At 42.6% G+C, this 27,622-nt stretch overlaps 1 protein-coding gene across 5 annotated transcripts in view; it reads right to left on the reverse strand.

Annotated features, from left to right (window-relative positions):
- Positions 1-27,257, reverse strand: part of zbtb16a (zinc finger and BTB domain containing 16a) — a 258,249-nt gene extending 230,992 nt beyond the window's left edge. For 3 of the 5 annotated variants that reach the window (XM_041174105.1, XM_041174109.1, XM_041174104.1), the window contains exons 1-2: positions 27,173-27,257; positions 13,785-15,094 (exon numbers count right to left, since the gene is read on the reverse strand). In XM_041174105.1, the coding sequence (XP_041030039.1) occupies positions 13,785-15,007 (1,223 nt within the window). In that variant the 5' untranslated portion in view covers positions 15,008-15,094; positions 27,173-27,257. Of the gene's footprint in view, positions 1-13,784; positions 15,095-26,090; positions 26,137-26,639; positions 26,710-27,172 lie in introns of those variants that run through there. The other 2 variants (XM_041174106.1, XM_041174108.1) reach the window with 2 other exon arrangements.
- Between the last annotated feature and the right edge of the window lie 365 nt (positions 27,258-27,622).

The following is a 27,622-nucleotide window of genomic DNA, read 5'->3' on the forward strand; positions in this document are numbered from 1 at the left end:
ATGTCCAAATGCAGCAAGACCTGGACAACTTTCAGGTTTGGGTTGAAAAGTGGCAAGTACCATTCACACCACACAACACTCAGAGTTTGACACCATCCAGAACAAAGCAGCCCACTTGATTGGCACCACATCCACAAACATTCACTCCCCCCACCACCGACACACAGTGGCAGCAGTATGTAACATCTACAGGATGCGCTGCAGCAACTCACCAAGGCTCCTTAGGCAGCATCTTCCAAACCCGTGACCTCTTAAACCAAGAAGGACAAGGGCAGCAGGTGCATGGGAACACCACTACCTACAAGTTCCCCTCCAAGTCATACACCACCCTGACTTGGAAATATATCGCCGTTCCTTCACTGTCGCTGAGTCAAAATCTTGGAACTCCCTCTCTAACAGCACTGTGGGTGTACTTACACCTTATGGACTGCAGCGGTTCAGGAAGGCAGCTCACCACCACCTTGGAGGGCAATTAGGGATGAACAATAATTGCGGGCCTAGCCAGTGACACCCACATCCCATGAATGAATAAAAAGTGCCATCCCTCTTGGACCCATTGCCTTCCTCTTCCCCTTAAAAAATAAATTTCCCCCCCCCAAATACATATTCACCTAATTATGCTATCATCACTATTTCTGGTAGGGCCACATGCTAACGACACAATATGTAGAAAAAAAATTCTGCCAGCCCCACTTTTTTGTTCTTTTAATCATAATTTCAAGTTACCAATTCACTAACCAGCTTGTCCCCAATTGCCTAATTTAAACCTTATTTTAAAGCAGTCTCCTCTATTGTAATGAAAAGAGCCCCAGTCTCTCTAGCTTTTCCTCATAATTGAAGCATCTCATCCCACGTACCAACCAAGTCAAAGTATTCGAGCACTCTTATGGCCTTTACCATCCTAATATAGGCACTCAAACTAGGCAGAATTCTCATTGTGGCCTAACCTTTTTTAAATAAGCTAATTTTAACATTGCCGTTTTTCTCATTTACTCAATATCTCTACTTGTGGGGTCCCAAACCCTTCCTCCAAGTTTTTATAAACGTCTCCCACTCCCTAGCTGGCATGAACCCCATAACACCAGTTAACCTCAATTCACCAAATCCTCCGCACTTGGCAAACCCATTCACTAAAGCCACAAACCAGCCATGGAGAAAGCCATACTCGTGCATAGGAGCTTGTTGTTCCTGGTTTTGGGACTGAGGAACACCTACTGAAGCTTTAGTTGAGGAGGCTTCATAGGAATGGCAGGAGGCTATTCGGCCTTGGAACCTATTCCGCTATTCAGTTAAATCATGGCTGAAATGTATCCCAACTCCATTTACAGCCTTGGTTATGAAAACCTTAATACTCATACCTAACAAAAGATCAATTTCATTTTTTGAAATTTCCAGTTGGCCTCCACCCCAATCCCCTACCTAACCCAAACCTCAACAATGTTTTGGAGGAAGCAAGTTTCAGATTTCTACCAGCCTTCAATCTTCATTGAAGAATGCCATGTGTGTGTTTGAAATGGGACATGTTGAAGTCCCCAGGATTAAACTCTTCCATCTGGTCAGGATCTGTATTTTTATACTGTGCTTACCATTGAGAGATAAGTAAAGTACTATAATTGAGGTTGAGCATAGTGGGACACAGGGTGATAGTTTGCCTATTAATTAAAAAAGCCACAGTGGAACCACATGACTCTGGTAGAAAGCAATGCCTATTATTCAGTTCCCAACTTTTAAAGTTTGAGGTTTCCGCAAGAAGGAGCCATTATATTTACAGTTCGCCTCTCAACAATGGAGCATGTGTCCTTATCAGAACATCGGCTCTCCATATATTGTTTAACAGACCACAAGGTTATCAGTTAGACTGATAATACGTCTATGGGGAACCCGTTACTCAAACACATGCATAGACAGAAAGTGGGACACACACACAATAAAGTACCAGTTATAAGCTATTCCTATCGATATCTCTTCAGCATGCTTAGTCTTTCAGGATTTCCATGGAGTCTTCTGGGCTTAAAGATTAATCTCAGAACACTGATGGTGAGCAAAATCCAAGAGAAAATCATTAAAATTGTGTTTTTTTAAAAAAAACTCACCTCGCCATTTTGTTTGAACACATTTACGGTCTATAACATTATTGGAGACAGGAAAGAAAACGTCTGTTTACAGGTGGTCAAGAATTTTGCAAATGGGGAAGCAGGGTCTTTTCGCTTTCCAATTTGTGAGGAAAGTGGGGGAATGATCCACAAAGATTGATGTGTCAGGTGACCAATGACGGGAGGGGGCGGGAGGAAGTGAGACAGTTGGAGGTGAGAAGTCATGTGATGAAACCTCCAGGGACATGTCCAGAGTTGGCAACCCTGAATGCCCGAACTGGTCATAAGAGAGACAGACATCAAACAAGCCTAACCATTTAGAGAAGTGAAAAGAAGTATCTGTTGAAAAGACAGTGCATCTCCAGAAGTTCTTGGGCATTAAACAGCTGCCTCAGAATTGGAGTACATAGCTTGATAGGGCAGCAGAAATAGGTTCAAAGAGAATTGCATGAATACTTGGAGAAAAAAATTCCAGGTGAATAAATATGTTGCTTTTTGAAAGAGCCAGCACAGAATCAATGGGCTGATTGGCTTCTGTCGTTCTCTGCTAACTAAATTTCCTCAAATGATTTTCCTTGTACATGAGCCTAGCCAATGAAATGTTAATGGGCCATTACATCATGTAGTGCATCACATTAGAACCTTAGCAGTTTCCAGCCAACAGCTATACTTTCCTGTTGGGATTCCCAACCATCTGGACACTTCATCGCCACCACACTCCCATGTTCCACCCCCAACATCCCTGCAACCTGAAGCAACTGTACCACCCTACTAGTGCTGACATAACTAGAATTAGTTAATTCAGCAGGACTGGAACTTGGACCCTTTCCAGTCAATGTATCTCAGGATAATACTGCGAATGGAGAAATGCATTTCCCAACTGAAACTTGTTGTTTTGTGCCCTTGAATCATTTCCATTTTAGTTGGCTTATGTTATCTGTGTAGATGACTGTTCAGCACGTTCAAACAGGCTGGGATGAGTTAACCTAGTTTATTGCGATCCAAAACTAACATTCTTTTGAAAAATGGAGAACATTCAGCAGAGATTATAATTTCTTCAGAGCGAGCTGTGGTAAGTCAGGAGGCGAAAGCAATCAATATCCAAATTACAGAAGACTGAGCACATAAACTGAAGACAGAATAACTTCTAGTCAGAGAGAACAAGCTGGTCCTTCTCAAAAGAGTGACAACACACTGCGTGCTGTGCTAGTGGTAAACAGCTCTGAATGAGCCAAAATAAACAGTGAGAAGGAATGTTTCCACTCAAAACGTGGGCTTTAAGGTGACTGTAAAAAAACGTAAAAGCTTGTACAGCAAGGAGAAAAAAAGTTCTTACACATTCACATCCTCTCTTGTTTTCATCACTGTCTCACAGTTTTAGGAATACATCATTCTCAACTAAAGGAAGCTTCAACAATATGCCCCCTTTCTTGGGAACTAAGATCATTCACCATGTCCCAGGTCCCAAGCCACTGCCAATTCTGCTCTAATATCAAGGCATAATCTTTGCACCTTGATATTTCCCTTCTCAGTCCTCCTCAGCTTCCGCTAAATAATGTCCCAACTTCTTTCCCTTTGCAGTTCGGCCTCTCAGCATTGAGAATGAGACTCATCAGTCCATTTCCTAGACTCCGCCTTCTGCAAAATCTCAAGAGTTTTTTTTACACCCGTCAGCATTCCTTTCCTCATTTAATCTAGAGGAACAGAAATGGGCCAGTCTTTCAAGCCTGTTTAGCTATTCAACTAGATTGTGGGTGATCTTAGCTCAACCCCATTCACCCACCTTGGATGAATGTCCCCAATACCATAACCTTGCAAAACCTATCGATCTCAGTTTTTAAAAGAGCCAATTTATTTTCCTCCTAAACAGCTTGGCTCTAGTTTTAAGATCATGTCCCTTTTTCCCTGAGTTCCCCTCTGGGGAAATAGTTTCTCTGTATTTATCATATCAAATCCTATACCTCCATCAAATCACATTTCCATTTTCTATACTCAATAGATCCCAAGACACTAAGGTATTTTATGAACCCAATTTGTTCCTTTCTCCCACATTGTGGCTCCCACCATAGCCACCCCACCTCCCAGACACCAATGGGTCACGTTCAACTTGTTTTAAAAAATCAAACTGCATAATAGAAAAGAGACACAACATAAACACCGGGCAATCCTGTCCAATCACTTTGTGGGCACTAGCCCCCGTCTATGCAAAAACCTGATCAGGATCAGACTTCTACCCTTCAAGAGGTTCATGAGTATACTCCTTCACTCAACAGCTCGCACCTGGGGAGCTCCAACCTGCACTTGCATAACCACAACAGTCCAGCAACTCTTCAAACAAAAAGCATGCAGCCTCCACTGCCATTCTGTCTGGCTAGTCAGAAGCTCTTACTGGGATTACAAGCTGCTGATAATTGCTGGCTTTCAGATCTGAGAAACGGTGCACACATACACACACTTTCTATCCCCTCAAGTAACAGAAGAATGTAAATATTGGGCACATGCCAGAAAAAGTAAAATTCAGCCAGAAGAGCTGTAAAGCACTGCTCCAACATTCAACCACTACAAGTGGCAATAATTTCACAGCCATTCAGGGAGGGTGTTGAAAGTGGGGCAAAGCATTCTACGGGGCTTAGCACAATAGGAAATGAGGAAAGAGTGCTAAAATCTTTCAGAAGATAAACGTGAAATACTGTGCAGTTTTAACTCATCAGTTTCCAAAATGACACTTAACATCTCATAACATTTATCTCCAAATCATAAGCTTTTTGTTAAAGCTACAAATCTCATTTGCTATCCTCAAGCTTTTCAATGCTCATACTTCTACAAATGATAGGCTATCAGATAAAATTAATGCTTTTGTACATCCCATTCAACCTTTTGTTTCAGTCAGCATAAAACATGTAACATTAATGTGCTAATGGATGTAAGTAAACAACAAATAAAGAAACATTTTTACAACCCAAAAACAGTTGGTTTATAAGACCAAATATTCAACTAGAAAGAAACTCAACCAAAATAAGACAAGACAAGAGGGGCTCCTTTCCCTCATCTTGTAGTGGCCATATTAGCAACTTGCATTTATATAGTACCTTTAAAGTAACAAAACATCCCAAGGCATTTCACTGGAGTGTTATCAAAACAAGATGTTAAGCCACTTAGGACAGCTAACGAAAAGCTTCGTCAAAGAGAAAGATTTTTTAAGAAGTATCTTAAGGAGGCAAGGGAGGTTTAGGGAAGAAATTCCAAAGCTTAGGACCGAGACAGCTAAAGGGGTGGCCGTCAGAAGTGGAGCAATAAAAAAGAGATGCATAAGGGGCCAGAATGGGAGGAGTGCAATGGTGGTTACAGAGATAGGCAGTGGCAAAGCCATGGAGGGATTTGAAAAATAAGGAGGGTTGGTCACCTGCTTGCCCTCTACACAGAGTTGAACATTGCAGGCAAGAGCATGGAAATACAAACCTTGAAAGGGAATAATAGACAACATTCTTGACTTTTCAAAATACATACACTATTAAAAGCACCATTTGAAGTTATCCTGCTGAAAATTCTGGTCTGATAGGATTGAAGCTAATGAACTTGTAGTTACTGCAAGCTGATTCATTAGCTTTCCTGTTTTGCTGCCGTAAGAAAAACTTGATGGAGAAGAACCTTAAAAAATTAAAACACAGCCACTTAAGAATTGAAGGTAACCAAATGTTAGGATAAAAAAGTTGAGCTGTGCCCCATGAACTCTTTAGTTTATTCTTTTCAGGCAAAGCACAAAGTTATTCCAGAAGATCTGGCCAAGTTATTACATGATTAACTCAGTCTAAATTAATCTGTGCTCCAGCATTAACCTGGAAAACACTTTTGAAAAGAATGACAGACTCCAGGACTGCCCAGAATGAATAGAATAACCAAATTTACACAGGAAGCAAGCACTTACCAGACGCTTCATTCTAACACACATAACCCTGTGTTATCTGGATGTAATTACATAGAGCTGAACATGATATACCTTCAATCTGCCATCCAATAAAATTAAGTCCACAGAAATATTTTAAACATTTGTGAAAGGAGGTGGCATAGCCCGTACAGACTGCCTGGTTAAGTTTACTAATTTGCCACTCAAAATAATTCTACATGCAAGATTCAACATAACTGCTTAAATTTTTAACAGAAACTTCAGCAGGTCAGTTGTGGAAGTACGTGAAAATGCTTTTCTTTTTTGCAAGTTGCATGAAGCAGATGATGAATTTCACCTATTTATATAAATTGCCAAACTGAAAGACAAATCAAAGACAGGATCTGAAGATATCATCCCTCCTGATCAGTCAAAATGCTTTATTAATCCTTAAATGTCCAATTATTCAGATCCATTTAAGAAACAAATTATAATTTAATTTAAAATTGCAGTTGTTTCATTTCGATAATATGACTAATTTTTTAGATTATTAAAAGATTATTTTGCAGTCCGGTAATTAAGTTACCATTAAATCTTACTCATACATCAAGCTTCCCTTTCAAAGTACATCGGATTGACACTCAGCCAAACAAACGTTTAAGCATTTCAGCTAGAAGTTTCAAATAAACAATGTTATGAGTATTTCAGTACCTTACCATAAGCACACATGATTATAATTTACACAGACTGAAATCCCCTTTCCAAGAAATGCTGAGAAAGAGATAAGTTCGGGGAGCATAAATTGGCAGAAAAGAGCAACAAATTATATCCTAAACTACAGAATCAGAGATAATCACACAACTGCCTGAAAACGTTTCTTTCCCTATCGAAATAAACTAAACCATTGAGAGGGAGCAGCAGATTTTAAACTTAACCTTTCCAGTGGAAAACTGACACAAGCACCTTCTGCAGCTCAATTTTACTACTGACTTTAGGGAAAGGTAAAATCGAGCAGCCAATCTGATTGTGTTAGTTTGTCACCCAACGGATGAAGTTAAAAATGACTTGCTCCTCGTTCCTATCAGTTCATTTCACTTCAGAAAATACTTGAGTGCTTTTGTGATTCTCTGATTCTGTAGGCCAGGATAGAAATTAAAATGCCAGGCAGGTTACATAATTATCCTACATCCGCAATGTTGAAGCCCATCCAAACTCAGTCCGTCCTCCTGAAAAATTAAGTTACCAGAACCACCCTCATTGAAATTCAGATCCTATCATTCTGGACGAGTAAAATTAGACACAAAGGTGTCCTTCGCCAAAATGGGAGCAGCAGTTGGTTCATTATAGGATCACAGTGATACAGAATGGGAACACACCATTCAGCTCAACTATGCTGGTGTTTATACTCCACACGAGCTTCCTCCCAAATAACTCCATATGATTCCATCTCACATCCTGTTATTTCTCTCTCTCTTGCCCATTTTTATTCAGCTTCCCTTAAAATTAATATTTTGCTAATTGCCTCAACCAATCTGTGGTGGCAAGTTCCAAATTCTCAACACATTTCCAGCATTTTTACTTCACAGACTGTTTTCCTTGGGGAAGAGATGGCTGAGAGGAGATTCGATTGAAGTGTTCAAAATCTTGACAGGTCTAGACAGAGTGGATAGGGAGAAGCTGTTCCCATTGGTGGAAGGATTGAGGACCAGAGGACACAGATTATAAGGTAATTGGCAAAAGAAGCAACGGGGACATGAGAAGAATTTTTCCCCCCCCCCACACAGCAAGTGGTTAAGATCTGGAATGCGCTGAGCATATGATGCAGGGAGGTTCAACTGAGGCTTTCAAGAGGGAATTGGATTATCTGAAAAGGAAGAATGTGCAGGGTTACAGGGAGGAGGGAAACTAGCACTAGGTGCACTGCTCAGAGAGCCAGCACAGACACAATGGGCTGAATGGCTGCCTTCTGTGTTGTAACAATTCTGTGATATCCAATATTTTCCTTTCATTTTAGTCAGTCAGCTAAAGTCTTGCACATTGTAGGAGATCTGTTCAGTAAAAGATTCACACTGATATACAAAAATGATCAGACAGAATTTTTCCATTGGCTCAGTGGCTGCTGCAACATGAGGGATAAAGACCTGTACAGATCAAGGATGATGTCAAGACTAAACCATGATTTCTGTGAGATAGTTAAACTTGAGAGACACAGACACGCACAAACTTATCAAAAGATGCCTTCTGGTTAAGAGCGTAAACGCAGATTTGAGGCAAGTTGACCTTCAATACCAACATTTACAGCTTTAACTGAAATACCAATATTAGCCAATGTGGGGAAGTCCTCCACCTCTTGTGGAGCTGCGCCCCAACACATGTCATCAAACTTTGGAGGTGGGGAGGGAATAGGAGAAGGTTTGTAAAAGCCACACAATGGGAAAATGTGCACATATTCTGCACTACAGTTCAATCTTAAATTTACCTAAAAATGCAATTAGATGTATTACTATAGTCTTAAATTATACATCACGTCAAAGAAAAAACAAACACGTCACGTTCCTTGTAGGAGGAATAAATCAGAGGTCACGAGCCGATTTCTTTCCAAAGGAATGTCAATCTATAGACTTTTTGTTAACCTCGGGACTCAAGACGAGAACCAGAGTAACAGAAATCCCCAGTGTGTTGACAGAGGTCTTTCCAATGAGCAGGGGTTACACGAGCAGGTCAAGATCTTGCGCCTAACTGCAGCACTCATTTCCTGAACAGCTCAGCATCTTCCAGCAATAAAGCTAATGGGACTTCCTAGTATGGCATGTTCGGACTGACAAAGCTGTCTGTCACTGCCCGGCAGAAGGAAAATGCTGGTTTCGATTATGAGGTTCCATTACCAGGTGCCACTAATAAGTTGAGCAGTGAAAGAGAGGGAAGGGAATGGTGGCAGGGGTGGGGGTGGGGGGGGAGAAGATTAAGAAGGGAGGGAGTAGGTTTGGGGGCTGCTTCCTCGAATGAACGTCTTTCAAAATCTGGAAATTATCAACAGCAGAGATTGCACATGCAGAATGGACTGTATAGTTCTCATAAAGCAGCATCTTCAGGCAAGTATCCAGTGCATGTAACTTAATTTGTACTTTTACAACCACAACAGTCTAGCATATCGAAACCACTGACTAAACAGGTCAGGAGTAGAATCTTACAGCACAGATGGCCATTCAGCCCATCATGTCTTTGCTAGCTCTTTGAAAGAACTATTCAATTAGTTCCACATCCCTGCTCTTTCCCCATAGCCTTGGATGCATTTTGCTTTTTAAATGTATATCCAATTAACTTCTGTAGTTACTAGTTAATCCAGTTCCAACACCTTTTCAGGGAGTACCATCCAGATCATAACCATTGAGGGTTTTTTTTTTAAATGAAAATCGATGGCATACTTGTTTCTTTACACAGTAAATTCTGATTTCCCTGTTGCCAGTAGGGGTCCTCTGCCAATTACTCTCTTAAATGGTGATTTTTCATTTCAAAAATGAAAATGTCAGCTCCACTGCTACATTTTCCATTGCTGCAATAGTTCAGGTTTCATGTTAGTGCGAAACTCATGGTTTAACTCATATGCAAAGTCACTCAGACTAGTGAGATGCCATCCTGAGGTGGTATACTGACAACTACATCTAATGAGCTACATAGGAATAGGAGTAAGCCATTCAGCCCTTCAAGCCTGTCCTGTCATTGAAGATGATCCTGGTTGATTGCAACCCACCTGGCCCAATACAACCTTGAGGGATACTCACTAATATAACTAGATTTAGGTCTAGTAAATACCATTCCCAATGGACACACACACACTGTTTTAACTGTTCCCAGTGAGATACTGTTGAGTGGGTAATCACACCAATAGCCACGTCCAGACTATCACAAGTAGGAGTCATCTCTTTTTTGCCATGATTCATCCCTTGGCAACTACACTTACTGGATTCCAAATTAGGGCACTGTTTATTTTGAACATTGTCGGTTCAGCTGCCTTGCACTGTCACCCTTGGTAACAAAACAAAGAACAAAATAAATGAAACAAAGACACTTACAGTCAGGGAAAAGAAGCACTACCACTTCACTAAGATCTTAGCCGCTGGACATTCCAGGGGCAAGGAAAGCCAACCTGAAAGTGGGCTTTACCAACCAGCTTGGACATCGCAGCTCCCCACTAACCCCCAGCCAACCTGAATTAACAACAGAAAAGCTTGCCAACTTTTAAAGCAAAGAAAGACTTCTTTGTCAGTTTGGGGAAAGAATATAATGCCCTCGCCTTCCGCCGACATCTCTTCCTCAACCCCAGGAGAGGAACTTGGTGCCCAGCTTACAGTTTTCAACTGAGTTGATTGTACAGTAGTGCACCTGGTGAGATGGGTGCCTTTTCTCTTCAAAATTCTTCACTAATCCAGCGGAAAAAGGTCTTGCAACCTCTGCAGATGAGTCAAAAAGAGCTACATAGTTTGGGGAGGGATGAAACCCACATCCGACGTCTCTCTGGTGCAATGCAGCGATATGCTCTGCCAAGAGGCAGCCCAGGGTTTCAACCCTTTGTCACCACACACCACGTTCTACCTGCAATTTCAGCCAGGTGTCAGGTGGAGGGATCTGACAACCTCTGAAGATTACCTCTGGGGATATGCACAAATGACTTTTAAAAACTTACTTGGCCTCCATGGGTAGAGGCATGACTGAATCAGAGCTGGATAGCACAGAAGGAGGCCATTCAGCACCACCCCCCCCACCCCCACCCCCCCCGCCACACCCTCACCCCCCCCCCTCCCCCCCCACCCCCCACCCACCCATCTGTGGTGCACAATGTTAATACTGGGGAAGACAATACTTTACGTTTGAGGCACTTAATAGTCACCATAACTTGTTAGGTTTGGTTATGGTAGGGCAGAGTTAAACTTCTTAAACATACCTGAGCTGTAGCCTCAGAAGACTGCTCTCCTGCTGCCCTAACGAAATAGAAGTGTCACACTGGTGCAGTGAGAGCACTTGCAGAAGCTGTGCTGTTTAAGACTGAGAGGTGCTAGTGCTGGCCAATGCCAAGCTGCTGAAACACATTTGTCAGTAAAATAGACAGAGCGTCTGTCTGGAGTCAAAGTTTCCATTAGAATTTTTCATTCAACAGACCTGTACTCCAAGAAATATTTTATTGGACAAATGTGGTTGTTGGAGGAAGGCAGAGTGACATTGGAGGGTGGTGAAGTAGTAAGTGAAAGGGCATATTTGAAACAGTGGATACCTCCCTCCCCAATTCTCTCCCCCTCTGTCTATATTAGCTTTCTCAAACCATTACTAATATTTTAAAAAGACAGCTTGCTCCAGAAATATCCAAATCTCCTTCACTTATTACTAGGTAAACCTCAATTCACCAATTAATTTTGCTCCTGTTCTAGTGACCAATCCTGTACCCACCAGTACTATGCCCCATTCTTACACAGTGATAGACCCAGGACCCACCTGGACTGTACCCCATTTTTATACAATGACAGACCATGGACCAACACTCAAGCAGCTTGACAGGCCCTGCACCAACAGAACTATACCCCATCCATGACAAAGCAGCAGTTGATTGGCACCCCATTCACAAACGTTCACTCACCCCACCAGGGACATTCATTGTGTACCATGTACAAGATGCACTGCAGAAATTCACCAAGGCTCCTTAGCACCTTCCAAACCCACAACCACTACCATCTAGAAGGATGAGGGCAGCAGATACATGAGAACACCACCACCTAGAAGTTCCCCTCCAAGCCACCCACCATCCTGACTTGGAAATATGTTGCCATTCCTTCACTGTCACTGGGTCAAAATCCTGGAACTCCCTCCCTAACAGCACTGTGGGTATACCTATACCACACGGACGGCACTGGTTCAAAAAGGCAACTCACCACCACCTTCTCAAGGGCAATTAGGGAAGGGCAATAAATGCTGGCCTAGCCAGCGAAGTCCACATCCCATAAATGAATTAAAAAACCTTGTGCCCACCAGGACTGTACCTGAGTGTTATACAGTGACAGACTGAAATCCTAATGGCAACATTGTCTATCCTGTTATTGCATAAGATTGGGAGAGAAATTTGATCAGCATCAGGAGGAAAGTGCCATTGCTTCTAAACACTATCTGTGTCAAGAATCTCAGAATCTTGTCTGAACAACAATGCAACACTCTGCTGTTCACTAACACGACCAACATCCTTCAATGTACACATACTTTCTACTGGCACAGCCTTCCCTAAATAATTATCAAACCAATAGTTGCATTTCATATTACTCCATTGGATCTCCTTTGACACCGCTCTAGTCAAGTTGAGGGTTACCCTGCTTTCAAACACAGGTGGACTAAGCAGTGATGGACAGTCTCCATTACATTCACTCATCCTAGGGAACCCCACGAGCAGAAACAATTTTAAAGGAGGATAATTATGGATGAGGAAGATCATTCAGATCATTAATTCATCTATCTAGAAGCTTCTACAATTCCCACCACCACACCCCTCCAACCAACTACACTGCCCACCGTTGTAGCATCCAATTATTTCTCAAATACATACACACTTAGCTGGTAACACCATATTAGGACATTCTTCACATCGATCAATATCTGGGGGAAGAATCTCTTGGTGTCAGTCCTAAAGTTACCTTTTGCTAATATCACCTTTGTCCCGTTCCCATACTTAATTCACAAGCAGCATTGCAGAATCACCATTCCCAGGCCATATACTAAATTATTCACCACTATGATCACCACTCGAATGACTCCTTTCAGAGTTGAAAAGCTAGAGTCTCTTTGGTCTTTCTTCATTACCCATACCTTTGACAACAGGAATTAGCATCGTGTTCTTCATGGAATTGCTTCTGCCACTTTAACCTTCCCTTTATTGTTCAAACACAACAGGACACAGTACTCAATGTGCACTCCACCCAGAGCCCAGTTCAATTTCATCATGACATCCTGCAATTTGTAATGCACAGGGGTTTGCCAATGTTGCTGCACACTTTCTAAGCTTTAATAATTATGCTGACTTGGTTGGACTTACCAATCCTCAAGTCTGGGAAGACTCCTTCCACTGCATTTTTTGCCTTTTCTACTCCATTCAAGGGATATATACGTGGTTTATTTTTCATGTTATACACAGTGCTTTACACTTACTTCCATCTTTCATTAATCTGCTACCACACCAAGCTTAATGTCAATGAGATCATTGAAACAGGAGTAGGCCTGTCAGTCCTGAGCCTCTCCTGCCCAATCCATGCAAGTGTCTCCCATTAAGAAGAAAATCTTTCATTTTTATTTTAGAAAGAAGTTTGTCCATCTCAACCTCCACTGGTTGGGAACTGCACAAGAGAGCATGACTTGTGAGAAAAATCGCAAAAAGAATTAAACAGGCAAGTTAGGTAAAAGAGTTCTTCTTGCACAGGAGCTAGTTAGAGCGTTGAGTTCTGTGCTACAAAGCATGTAGGTAGAGTTCATAAAGAATTAGACAGCTGCTTGTAAAACAGGAAAATTAAAAGACCACAGACAGCGAGCAGGAAAATGGGACCAGATAGACAGTTTGTGGACAAAATACAACGACAGAAAAGATGGGGGAAAAGGAGTCTTTAAAAATCTTAAAGTCCGTAACAAAGACTATTTCTCAGCTTTCCTGCTTCCAACCTCTTACCAGCTCCCTTTGCCCAACACCCAATAATAGGAATAGTGCAATAGAGTGATTGGGTGCCATGTCACTGGATGAAGAACCCCACTTTCCACAAAAAGAGGTGATGTGATATCTTTACCTGTGCTGCTCGATGGCTTCATTGTCTGATAGTTCCATGCCACAAACGTTACACCTCTCACTGGTGGACCTATTCTCAGTCTTCATGCCCACTGCGAGTTCACCCAGTTTGTTGAAAAGCTCCCTCTGAATGAAGCCTTGAGGCAGAAGCCCTCCGTAACCAGTAAAGTCCATAGCAACAGAGAGTGTTGGCTGCACGTGGAGAGCAGAGGATAAAGAAGTAGGCACCTCCAACAGGCCATCAGTTCTGCGGTTGAATTGGACAGGGTACAAGGTGGCATGTTTCTCACCCTGCACATTGGAGTTGCTCTCCATTCCCATTTGTATGCCCAGTCCTGCCTCGTGAGGTTGCTCTCCTGAGTTCTCTTCACGGACGTAGTGCAGTTCACGGGCACTGGTGATAACACTGCTTCGTGTTGGCGTACCAGGGCCTTCCTTGTACCTATCTGCATCAGATATCTTATCACCCCCTGAAGAGCCAGATTCGCCTGTCCTGGGACTAGAGGCCTCCTCCACTTGCATCACTTCATGCTTGACTTCAGTTAGCATGGGATGCCTGTCGCCAGCAGCGAATGCTTCATCTGCTGAGGCTTGTTGCAAAGAACCTTGTATAATTGACTGTCCAATACTCATAAGACTATCTACAGCAGCTTTGGTGGGGCTCATTGCTGAAAGTCCAAATGAAGTGGAGACAGAAGGACTTTGTTCTTCCATCGTCCTGCCTGGTACAGCTTGGTTAGTAGCATAACCAGCCTCTTCACCAGAAAGTTGCTTTGTAACCAGTATATTCTTATTAAACCTGGCCTTCCCTCCATCCTCATCTTCAGTGACGGTCATTTCTGCATCATTATCATCTGTTGCCTGAATAGTCTCTAGAATCTTCAGGCACTGTTCCTCCAAGTACTCTATCTCCAGTATCTCGGCTGCGTACAGCAGATCATCCAAGTCTTCAACTTTTGCCTGGAGTGTGGCAGTGTAAGCATACTCGAGAATCTGCTGGAAAGTCTTTGGTGAAAGGAAGTCCAAGGTGTAATGCTGACTGTTGCGAAGAAACAAAATTTCAAACATCTTGCTCGTGCAAGCCAAGACAGTCCGATGAGCATGGAATTCCTGGCTATCCACAAGAATAACCACATCACACAGAGTCCCCAAAAGTCGCATCTGGTTGGCTTTGTGAAGGAGCGCCGAGGGATGGCTGGGGTTCTGAAGCTTTATTAATCCCATTTTTAATCAAATCCACCAATCTGCTGTACACTGGACCAACTCATTAGGCTGTCTCTGGCTGTTTGTTACACAGAGATGTTCAATTACCTGCAGGGATAAGGAAACAAGAGTCAATTATTTTTATACTCATTTTTCACTTGAATGAAATGATAGCAAGTTCTGGTCTCCATCAGTTACAGACTCCCTGTTCCCCAATGCCAATAGATTAAGATTAAGATCTTTGCCTTTGTTTCCAAGTCCGTACATGATTCCATCCCTATCTTATTTCTGCATCTACTTCAGCCTTATTTGCCCCCAATCCCTTAAACACTCCACTGTCTCAGGCTTCTTGTGCACTCATCACCCTGTGTCTCTCTCCCAGCACCAACCCTCCCACCGCACCCCGTAGTCGAACCCTGACCTCAAACCACACCACTGGCAGCAGAGCCTTCAGGCACTAAACTCCTAAAATCTAGAGTTTCATCCTAAATCACTCCACCTCCCCCTACTTTGAAAGCACTCTTCTTTGGTCATATTTCTTAATATCTCTTTTTTTATTCATTCACAGGATGTGGGCTTCGCTGGCTGGGCCAGCATTTATTGTCCATCCCTAATTGCTCTTGAAAAAGCGGTGGTGAGCTGCCTTCTTGAACCACTGCAGTCCCTTTGGTGTAGGCACACCCACAGTGCTGTTAGGGAGGGAGTTCCAGGATTTTGACCCAGCGACAGTGAAGGAACAGTGATATATTTCCAAGTCAGGATGGTGAGTGACTTGGAGGGGTACTTCCAGGTGGTGATGTTCCCATCTATCTGCTGCCCTTATCCTTCTAGATGGTAGCAATCATGGGTTTGGAAGGTGCTGTCTGAGGAGCCTTGGTGAATTCCTGCAGTGCATCTTGTAGATGGTGTACACTGCTGCTACTGTGTGTCGGTGGTGAAGGGAGTGAATGTTTGTGGATGCGGTGCCAATTAAGCAGGCTGCTTCGTCCTGGATGGTGTCAAACATTCTTGAGTGTTGTGGGAGCTGCACTCATCCAGGCAAGTGGGGAGTATTCCATCACACTCTTGACTTGTGCCTTGTAGATGGTGGATAGGCTATGGGGAGTCAGCAGGGGAGTTTCTTGTCGTATGATTCCGAGCCTATGACCTTTGTTCTATCAGCCCATTTGTGCTATGCCTGGGGACATTTATGTTAAACAAACTCCGATCACTCAAAACTCCACTGCCCATATCCTATCTTCAACAAAGTTCCATTCACTCATCACTCCCTGCCCTTGCTGACTTACATTGACTCCCATTCCAGCGACACCTCCATTTTAAAATTCTCATCCTTGTTTTCGAATCCCTGCATGGCCTCAACCTTCCCTACCTCGGAAAGCTGCAACTAAAAAGTGAACATGCAATGCAGTCTTTCCTAAAAAAATACTTATGTTATTTTCTAACAGTTGTTCAATACGGCTCTTTAATCAAACTCCCAAAACTCTGTTAGACTTTCCTTATTTCCCCCTGTAGAATTCTTCCTAAGCCCTGGTTATTGTTTATCATGTACTCTACTATAGAACATTAAGTGCTTTAGTCATAAATCAATATAGCCACAAATATAGTACTTAATCCATGGTGACAAATGTTTTTCGTGAAGGTTATTTACTAGCCTGTTGTATTCCCTGATGCAGTACTAGGCGAAACCTTCCATCTCCCTAAATTAATTACCAGCCAATATGATCACTATCCTTGATAAACTTTGATAGCGGAGATTAATTATTTCAAATTTCCATGGGACAAAGCATGGTGGTAATTTGATTGCTGAAGCATGGTATCAACAGAGTGCAAGTTAGTAAATGTGTAGAGAAATAAACAGGAAGAATTAACATTTACAATTTAGACCGTTGTAACCCTGCGTGAGGACGAGAGCAAAAAGGAGGGCAAGAGCAAAGTGTCATGCAAGGGTCTGGCACATAAAGGGTTAAGGTGGAACTGAGCTCAGTTCCACCCACACAGCAATGTAAGAGAACACATGACCCGCACCGAGTGCTAAGTGTAGTATTGGGCAGAGCTGGGTGTAGAAGCAATCATGGAGACAGCTCGTAGCTTGGACCTTTGCTCTACCTATGTATAGAGCTTGTAGTAGTTAACAAATGCTTACTGTTGAAGTACCTAAGACTACAAATGCCTTAGTAAGACCTACCGAGCTACACCCAACATCTTATAACAAAAGGGAAGTGCACAAGAGAGCACCAAGATGAGGTGGAGGGGTAGGGAGAGGGATGTTTGTGGTGCTGACCCACTGTAATACAAACCAGGAGATCTTGCAGCAGCATTTGAATTACTGCAAGTAAATTTCAGGGGTGATTTCATAAACACCTACAAAATTTCAGGGTTTTGATGATGTAGCTAATAAAAAACTGGGGGATGGGGGGTGGCGGCAGATGTTGCCAGTAACCAGAAAACACTGATTGAAATTCAATGGCAGAAACAGAGGCAAGATGAGGCGCCTCTTTTTTTTTAAAAAAAAAGCAGCACGTTTTGATAATACAGGATGTACTGCCTGAAAGAATGGTGGAAGCAGATTCAGGAAAACTTTCCAAATTATATATACTTAAGAAGGAGAATGAAATGCCGTGTTATGAGAAAAGAACATGAAAGTGGGATTCATTGGATCGCTTTCAGGCTGCCAGCACCAGCATGAAGGGCTGAATGGCATCCCAGTAGCCTATGATTCGGCTATTTGTATTTTTGTTCTTCATGCACTAAAGTGTAACATAAAACTTGAATCTAAATAGTTAAGAATCAACTGCTGATTTCCATTGGCACCTTTAATTTCAGTAATTTGATATGGCTCGATTCCAATTGGCTCCACATTGGTTGCTAACACTTGGCTTGTCAAAGCCAAATGTTCTTGAGTAGAACAACTCGCCAAGGTCTGTACGCAGTCCAACTCATGATTACACTCTCACCACATGGAATATGTCTTTAGATCAACCTTCAATCCCAGAGTCTTTTTCTATTAGCGTTCAGGCTGTTTCTTGCTCACTTTATGTTGGCGATGTGGCTACTTGCACTTGTGAATCTGACCCATTTAGATCATGGATGGATCGCAGCACACTAGCTAGAAACTTTCATTATGTAACGGAGGAAAGGTGTGGAGTCATCAGCAATACAGAATTACAATGCATGGCATTAATAGGGCAAACAGGCCATTTGGCCCAACTGGTCCATGCTGCTGTTTACTCTCTACATGAGCCTCCCCCACTCCATCTAACCTAATCAACATATTCTTCTCTTTCTTTCTCTTCCACATACTTATCCAGCTTTCCCGTAAATGCATTATGCCATTTGCCTCAAATACTCAGTGGCGAGTTCCACATTCTCACCACTCTAGATAAAGACGTTTCTCCCCAAAATCCTCATTGGATTTATTAGTGACTATCTTACATTTATGATCCTGAGTTTCAGACTCCCTCAAAAGTGGGGATGCACTATCAAGGTGACTGTTTATGTATGTTCTGGACTGCTAGAGGAGGTGTAAAACGCCTCAGAACTGATACCATGACTGCACCTTCCCAACCTAAAAACTCAACCACCCATAAAGGACAAGATGCAACAGGCACACAGGAATACCACCAAGTGTTGTCCTGTTCCTTCATTACTGGGTCAAAATCCTGAAACACTCTCCCTAAAGACCCTGTGGGTGTACCTTCACTATGTGGACTACAGCAGCTCAAGAACATGGCTCACCACCAGCTTCTTGAAGGTAATTATGGATAGGTAATAAAGGCCTTGCCAGCAACACTCACATCCCATGAATAAGTTATTTAAAAAAAAACATGGGACTGTGTGTCTTCAAAGTGACACTCAAATATTTGCAACAACATAATAACTGAAAGAAAAATTAAAATTCAAAGCAGTAATATTTCATCAAACCCCATGAACTAAAGGCTCAAGCAGTTTCTTTGACTGTGCAACACCAGCTGTTGATGGAGTAAACCTTATGTTCAGTGGGAGCATTCCTGCCTCAGAGTCAGATGGTGCAGGGCTCAAATCCCACGCCAAAATACTCCCAGTAAATGATGGCAAAGCACAATCTGAATTCTGGGTCAATATCCAGCAGCAAACTAGAATTCTGTAGGTTAGCCCTCACCCGCTCTCCTACACAATTCTCTGGCTCCTTCCTTCTCGTACAGTTTGTGGGAGCCCATACAACCCTCCCATATTAGGACTTGTTGCGCTGGTATAAAAATATGATATTGGCCATAGAAGGAGAGTTTGTGTTGCAGCCTGTTGGACTACTAATCAGCCTGAATTCCTTGTATCATCCACTCCAGAGCCCACAAAGGAAGATTAAGATAGGAAAACAGCCAATGGTTGATACTGATGGTGGGGTGAGAAATGGAACTACTAAACTCAAAACACACACAACATTAGAAATGTAACATGTTAAGCATACTAGTACTAACAGAACTAAATCCAAGTGGCATTCAGCACACAATTCTATCACATCCAGTTGCAATTACTAACAGACTTGATTAGCAATATGTCCTTTAGTCACTGAACAAAACAAGCTTTCCAAGCATCAAGTTTCATAGAATAGTACAAGATAGAAGGAGGCCATTCACCCCATGTCTTTTCTTTGAAAGAACTGACTAATTAAACCTTCTCCCCTGCTTTCTCCACAGCCCTATACATTTTTCCTTTCCAAGCATATTTCCAATTCACCTTTGAAAGTTACTATTGAATCTGCTTCCACCAGCCTTTCAGGCATCACATTCCAGATCACAACAACTCACTGAATTAAACTATTTCTCATCTTCCCTCTGGTTCTTTTGCTAATTATGCAAAATCTGTGCCCTCTGGTTACCGACACTCCTGCCAATAGAAACAGAATCTCCTTAGTTACTCAACAAAACCCCTCATGATTTGAAGATTATTAAATAACCCCTTGACCTTCTCTGCTCTAAAGAGAACAATTGAAGACTATCAGAAGCCTAGCTTGTACCAGTTAAGTGCAAAAGAAACAAAAACAAAAATAGCTGGAAAAACTCAGCAGGTTTGACAGCATCTGCAGAGAGGAATACAGTTAATGTTTTGAGTCCATATGGCTCTTCATCAGTCATACGGACTCGAACCATTAACTGTATTCCTCTCCACAGATGCTGTCAGACCTGAGTCTTTCCTGCTGTTTGTTTCAGATTTCCAGCATCTACAGTATCTTGCTTTTATCTTGGTGCAAAGGAAACACTCATCAATCCTGCTAACTGCACATAAAATCTATCCAACTTTGTACTATATGCGACTGTAACTCTGATTTAGCTAAAACATTTTACCAACCTCAAGTCTGCTTCCAACTAACCCAAACTCTCTGCTGGGAGTCAGAAGGTTGTTCGTCCAAGCTCTATTCCAAACCTTTTGAGCACCTGATATGTCAGAATGTTAAACTGAGACCCAACGACCTAGAACTACTCAAGAGTAGATCAGAAATTTTCTCAAGTGGCCTGGTCAGCATTCCAACCTCAGCCAACATCATGAGGAATTCATCATTCACATCACTAGTTAAAGAAAATTCTCATTTTCAAATCCCTCCATGCCATGGTTCTGCACAACTCTATAACCTCCTCCAGCCCTTCAATTCTCTAAGGTGCTCCTCCAACTCGAACCTCTTGTGCATTCCCGATCTTAAATGCCCTACAAATGGTGGCCATGCTTTCAGCTGTTTGGGCCCTAAATTCTGGATTCTCTTCTTAAATCTCTCTGCTTCCAAGGGACTGCTTAGACCCAACTTCTGACCAAGCTTTTAGTCGTCAGTTACAATATCACCTTACATGTGGAGTGTCAAACCTTGTTTGATAGCCCTCCTGTGAAGTGCTTGACATTTACTACATTAAAAGGTGCTATATAAATGCAAGTGGTTGAAGTTTGATACATTGGTGTACATAAAATGGGTGTGTCATGTTTATCCAACATAACCTAATTGTCTGTGAAGTGCTTCGGAGTGTAATAAGGCACTTTATAAACACAAGTAATAGTTAAACCACTGCACTGGATAAGAGTTGCATGTTCATGTAAATGGTTTCATATCCACCATTGCTTTATTCAAGTGTCCAGAGACAATGAATCAATATTTACACAAGCATTTCCAATAACACTAGGCAGCACGGACTGCAATAGAATAGAAAGAATTTCTAATTTCGAGACAAATGAGAACAGCCTTTCATTAGAGCACAAGCTGTAATTTACTTACAAAGGAACACAATGTAGAGAAACATCCTACATAGACGTCCATTAGAAGAGGTCATTGACTCGTGATATATAAAATCCACTGGTCACTTTGAGTCACGGAGCTTGTGAAAGATTTGTTGTCTCACTAGCCAAGATACTACACTGTGTTTAAATTTCTTCCTCAAAACTATTTGTTTCAAGGCAGTAAGACACCTCGGAAGTACAGCTGGTGCACATAAAAGAACTCCTGGTTTAGAAGCTCATTTTATCATTACGTTCTACATTGTACTAAACGGATAAGCATCCGTTATTCCACACGAGTTCATCACGTTACAAAGAAACCTCCGTCCCTAAATTTGTATCCTCAAATCTTTATATTACTTTCAAAATAATAGCAATGTTGCAATTAACAGTGATACTGTCGCAAAAAACCTCTGGAGTCCTCACTCTGATCACCCCCTCCCCCCACCCCTCACGTACTTCATGCCAAACCTTTCAACTTCCTGTTCAAGTACTATTGTCCAGCATAAATAAGTCGACTGCACACAAAGAAATGCAAGTGCAATGATCACCAACAAAGCATATTGCAAGGATCTCACCACGCTAGTCCTTTTAGAACAATGTCTCAGCTGATGCCAAAATAATCCCTCAAAAACCTAGATTGTCTTCACTCAGTACAGAAATAACCAGGACCAATTCATAAACCACGCTCCCAACTAAATTGTTAATCCAACATACAAAGGTAGAAAGGTTTTGGTTGAGAAAGAGATCTCAAAACTCCCTCCTCCACAACACGAACTTTATTCCATATAATACGAACATACGAATGAGGGGGGTTAGGCCATTAGACCCCTCAAACCTGCTCCTCCATTCAATAAGATCATGGCTGATCCAATTGTGGCCTCAACTCCACATTCCTGTCTACTCCCGATACCCTTGGACTCCCTTGTTAGTCCATCATCTACCTCTGCCTTGAAAATAGTCAATGACCCTATATTGTAACAGTGACTACACTTCAAAAAATACTTTTGACTGCAAAGCACCTTGGAACATCATAAGGTCAAGAACGACACTATATAAATGCAAGTCTTAACTTACTTTAACTGAAAATACTTAAATATTTTAAATAAACCCAATGTTGTTGCTTCTATCACATAACTGGGTCGATAATTCCAATTGTCTTGAATAAATAAATCTTTGAGCAACTGCACAAAACTGGCTTCTCACTCATTTGCATTCAAGTTCCCTGATCTATTTGCAATTTACAGTATTCTAGTTTTCACTTTTCACTAAAGTATGAGACATTTTATATTTTATGAGAGAGGGTCTTTCTTAACCTTTTTTTTCCAAATGGGGGGAACTTAACCTCTCCCAATCTTTTTTCATGGATCATTCAATTTACACTTGGAATCTGTCTTGCTGCTCCTTTGTCTCCTTTCGACAGGTGCTAGACATGCTCCGGTACGGCACTTTATATGCTAGCCGAGAAAGAAAGCACCTGCAGCTATTCAACCACAAGGTGTATCGCATCGGAGTCAAATCATTCAATAAGCAGTATTTTTTCCAACTTCAAACATCCAGCAGAGAGTCTTACCCATGGGAGCAGATAGTCAGGCACACGGTTTTCTAAAAGCAAAAAACTGCGGATGCTGGAAATCCAAAACAAAAACAGTTCTGTTGAAGAGTCATACGGACTCGAAACGTTAACTGTGTTGCTCTCCGCAGATGCTGTCAGACCTTCTGAGTTTTTCCAGGTATTTTTGTTTTTGACATGGTTTTCTAACTTGGTTTGGAATAATGAGGACAGAACTGGGAGCTAGGTAATCATGAGGGACAGAGCAATTGCAGGTTATGCCGATAGAGTTAGATGAATTACATTTTCACAGCACTCATGTAAAATGACCCTGCATCCTCGCCTTGGAAGTGAGGATCGTGGGGAGTAAACGAATGGCTGAGGCAGTAAAAAGTAACTGAAATGGGGGAAACATTAAGGAACAGAGAAAGAAGCTACAGGTCAGAAAACTGCAAAAAAAAAGACTTGATATGACATTGAAAAGCTGAGAAATACGATCAGTATTTTAAATTTGAAGATAATTCTGCATGCATGTATACAAAACAAAGGGAGACATACTCTTCTTTCCATAATTTTGATGATACATTTGAACTAATTAACACAGAACAGGACGAGTTTATGGGAGAACGGACTGGGATTCACTACCACAGTGGTTGAGGTGAATAGATAGATGCATTCGAGGGGAAACTCGATAAGTCTATGAAGGAGGAAGGGAATAGAAGAATATGCTGAGAATGAAATAAAGACGAGATAGGAGGTAGTTCACAACAAAGCAAAGCACTAGCATAGACCTGTTGGGCTGAATGGCCTGTTTCTGAAAATTCCATACAAATGTAATAAACAATAATTATCTGATCATTCTTCCTTTTTTGGATCAGACATTTAAAGAATTGCGAAGAGTAAATAAGATGACCACAACATCCATCACTGTCACTATTTAGTGTATTACTGCAGTATATTATCTTGATGGGTCTTGTGGTGCAGTGATAACATCCCTACCTCTGGAACAGTAAGTGGGTTCAAGTCCCACTCCAGTACTTGATGGCCACATAAGGTGCATTTATAATGCAGCTAAGCAGGTTGATCATCAGCCTGTAAATCCTTCTGATGGCAGGCAGTAAGAAGCGGAGAGTTTCCTGGTCAGCCAACTGCAGAAGGCAGAACCACTGCAGTACTTTGCCAAGTATAATCATGGACCAATCCAGTTGAAGTCCATGATCACCAATGTCCTCTTATCTCAAGAGATTTCCCCCTTAGTTTTCACAATGTGTTAGTAGCAAAATGCTAAGTGTCCTTAATCTAATGTTATGTTGCAGTGTTGTAAGATACAGCTGCTGGATTCATCATCTCAAATTACTCCTTCCTCCAGCTCTTCACAACTATTAATCAGCTCAATATGGCTTCTCCAAACAAAATCCAAGTTTGGAAGATCAAAATCTAGAATTTTCTTCATAGTTCAAATGGATATAAAAGTAGAAGGAAAATCTTACATGCCCCTCAATTGATAAGACTGAAATCTCAGATTGAGTCTGAAAACAAAGGAGATAGTGAGAGGGGCAACGAGGTGGGGGGGGGGGGGGTGTTGGAAGTAATAACTAATGGTTAAGAAAATGACTATTGTGGGATGATGAGGCACAGACAATGTTCAAAGCCTTGTGAAATAAATACTCTATATTAATAAACGGACACGAGGAAGAGTCTCAGCTTGATAATCAGAGTAAACCTGTGCCCGTGGGTTTAGGAGCGGGGCAACTTCACAATCCACCGGCCCTTCAAACGCTGTCAATTAATCAATCAATTGATTAAAAATCATTTAATATCAACAGAAGCACCGCCAGCAGAGATGGGCAACCGATGCGGTCCGCCCAATTGCACAGACGGATCCCACAAGGGTTGAATATAGGATACATTGTAGAAAAACTACCCACGGGGTGGGGGAAGCTCTCTCTGTCTGAAATACATGACACATTAACATGTGTCCTGTACAGGGCCTGCCGCAATCATTATGAAAGACAAGGGAAATCCCCCTTTACATCTCTTACTCCCGCCTATAACTTAAAATAAAAAGGCAGCAGTGCCAATTCCGTCAATCCAGAATATCGGCGTGTGCCATTTATCCGGGGGAACATTGATGTAGAAGTACAAGCAGCGTAACGCAAAGCTTTAACACTGACTTGTAAACTGGTTAAGCTGGAGCGAGTCTCTATCCTGCCTCTAAATCCTTTTCCACTCCCGAATTTTCTGGGGTGAACCAGGTTTAGGAATTCCTTTTAAAAAAAACCCGCGCGCGAAAAATAAAATCAATTTAATGATACCGGTGGAGAGACCTCCCAACGCAGAATCAGTAAATGATGGAAGAATCAGACACCCTTCCTAAACAAGTAAATTCATTTACTGTAATTGTCATCATTAACTGCACAACTAAATATTTAAACCCTCGCACTAATATAGTCTGCCACCTGTCTGCTCTACATAAACTTCACCATACAGTGACGCAAATATGTCTTGGTTTAGCTCCGAAATATTACAACTTGGTTAAACAGCAACCTGTCTTTATAAATTCGGTAGATTTAAAAAAAGGCAAAAAGCGCAGTCAGAAAGCCCAATGTAGTTTTTTTAAAAGGATAAAGCATCTTTAAAACGCCGCAATGTGTTATGTTAACGGTAAGAGGCTGTTGCATAAACAGTTGCCACTTAAATCAACATTTTAAGCTCGGAAGTCCTGTCTGTGTGAAAAGGTGCTCACGATCATTAGCACAGTCAACCGAGCGGTCTCAGTCTCAGATACAATGACCCAAACTCGTTGAAACCTGGGTCACCCTCGCTCCCTGGCCTCTATCGCCCCCAACTCTCCCAGTTCCTCCCTCTCTTACCCCCGCCCCTCCCAGTTCATCTCTTATCCCCGCCCCTCCCAGTTCCTCCCTCTGTCACCCCCACCTCTCGCAGTTCTTTCCTCTTACCCCCGCGCCGCCCCTCCCAGTTCCTTCGTCTCGTACCCCCGCCCCTCCCAGTTCCTCCCTCTCGTACCCCTGCCCCTCCCAGTTCCTCCCTCTCGTACCCCCGCCCCTCCCAGTTCCTCCCTCTCGTACCCCCGCCCCTCCCAGTTCCTCCCTCTGTCACCCTCACCTCTCGCAGTTCCTCCCTCTTACCCCCGCCCCGCCCAGTTCCTCCTTCTCGTACCCCCGCCCCTCCCAGTTCCTCCCCTTTGTACCCCCGCCCCTCCCAGTTCCTCCTGTCCTTTCTCTCCATCCCTTCTCCTATATCCCTCCCTTCCCCGCCTCACCTCTCCCCCTTTTCTCGTCTTCACTCCGCCTTTACCTCCTCCAAGGCTCCAGACGAATTTGTCCATTTCAAGCCATTTTCACGATTCTGTAAATCACTCGACACCCCGTGGATCCCATATTGTAATATTCTGAATATGTAATTGGGTGCGTCAGTTCTGAAGCATTACAAATACAAATAGGAGGAGGAGGAGGGGGGCGAAATCACAAATTTCACAGGAAGTGAATTACAAGTCAGAAGACGATTCCTCCCTGCATGTCAGAGATTAAAGGTCTGCAGAAAGATGTGTATAACGGTACTTTCCCCATCCCACGTACAGACAGTTAAAATATCGCCAACCAGAAGCCGAGAACCAGGGATTTAAAAGCCCAGCCCCCGACCTCCGCTCGCCTCACGCTGCCCAGATGGAAGCGGGTGATCCCGGTAGCGATTTCTCAAACGTCCCTCTGCCGGTGTGAGCAGCACTGTGAACGGGCGCAGCACTCGGGGGAGCCCGCCATCAACATTAAAACAAACAGAGAGAGAGAGAGAGAGAGACACACACACACACACACACACACAACCCCGGACCCATTCCATACTGACCGCCGCGGAAAGGACCAAATGAAAGCTCTCACGACTCCGCGTCCCCTGCGACTCAAGATGCAACCGGGACAGAAATTACACATCTGTGTAGAGAAAAAAAAAGGGGGGGGGGGATGTGTAGGGGGGTGGTTTACAATTCCAAGTGCCCGGTAACAAAGAGGGAAACCGGCAGCTCCCGCAACAAGCACGTTATAAATGTATCTCACACTGCTTTCCAGTTTCTGTCTAACCTTCTGAGGGATACAAGCCAGTATCTTCCCACCAAGTGAGTTTCCTGGACAAAATATCTTCTCTGCAAACAAAGAATCAAACAGCAAGCTTGTAAACAAGCAAAATGCAAAAAAAAAGAGAAAAAAACCCGAGAGTCAAACACACAATTACAATCATCACACAAACCGGCAAGTTGCATTTTTTTTTTGTTTTGCATTACCTTTTTTCTCCCTCTCTCTCTCTCTAAACAAATACGTTTGCTTTTTTTATATAAATACAATCGTCTTTTCATTCAGCAGCAGCCTCAATCTGGAGGTACTTACCGAATTATGCACGCTATTATTAGCGCAGCATACAAAACAGTTCACAGTACGCGCCGCACTCACACACATACACCTCTCTGTGTTCATGTAGCAAATCAACAGATTGGAGACGTCATCCCCTCGCGTCTCTGAATTAGTCAAGTCCACATCAGAGAGCTGGAACCGACCGTCAAAGTTGCAGCCTTGGCGCCCTGTGACAGCTGCGGGGTCGCCATCTTTGATCCTGGCACAGGCTCTTCCTCCCCATTCTATCTCTCTCTCCTCCCCCCCCCCCCCCCCCCCCCCAAAACCCCTTGCATATCATTCATTTCCAAATACTGTGCTATCTCGATAATAAAGTTTGTTTCCTCCCCCAGGATAATTTTGCCCAGGGGACGGGGGTTTCCTCACAATGGAACTGCACGGGTGACAATAAAACCCACCTTTAAAAAGATATCCTCACGTTTCTCA

Source organism: Carcharodon carcharias, chromosome 25 (assembly GCF_017639515.1).
Source record: "Carcharodon carcharias isolate sCarCar2 chromosome 25, sCarCar2.pri, whole genome shotgun sequence".
NCBI lineage: Eukaryota > Metazoa > Chordata > Chondrichthyes > Lamniformes > Lamnidae > Carcharodon > Carcharodon carcharias.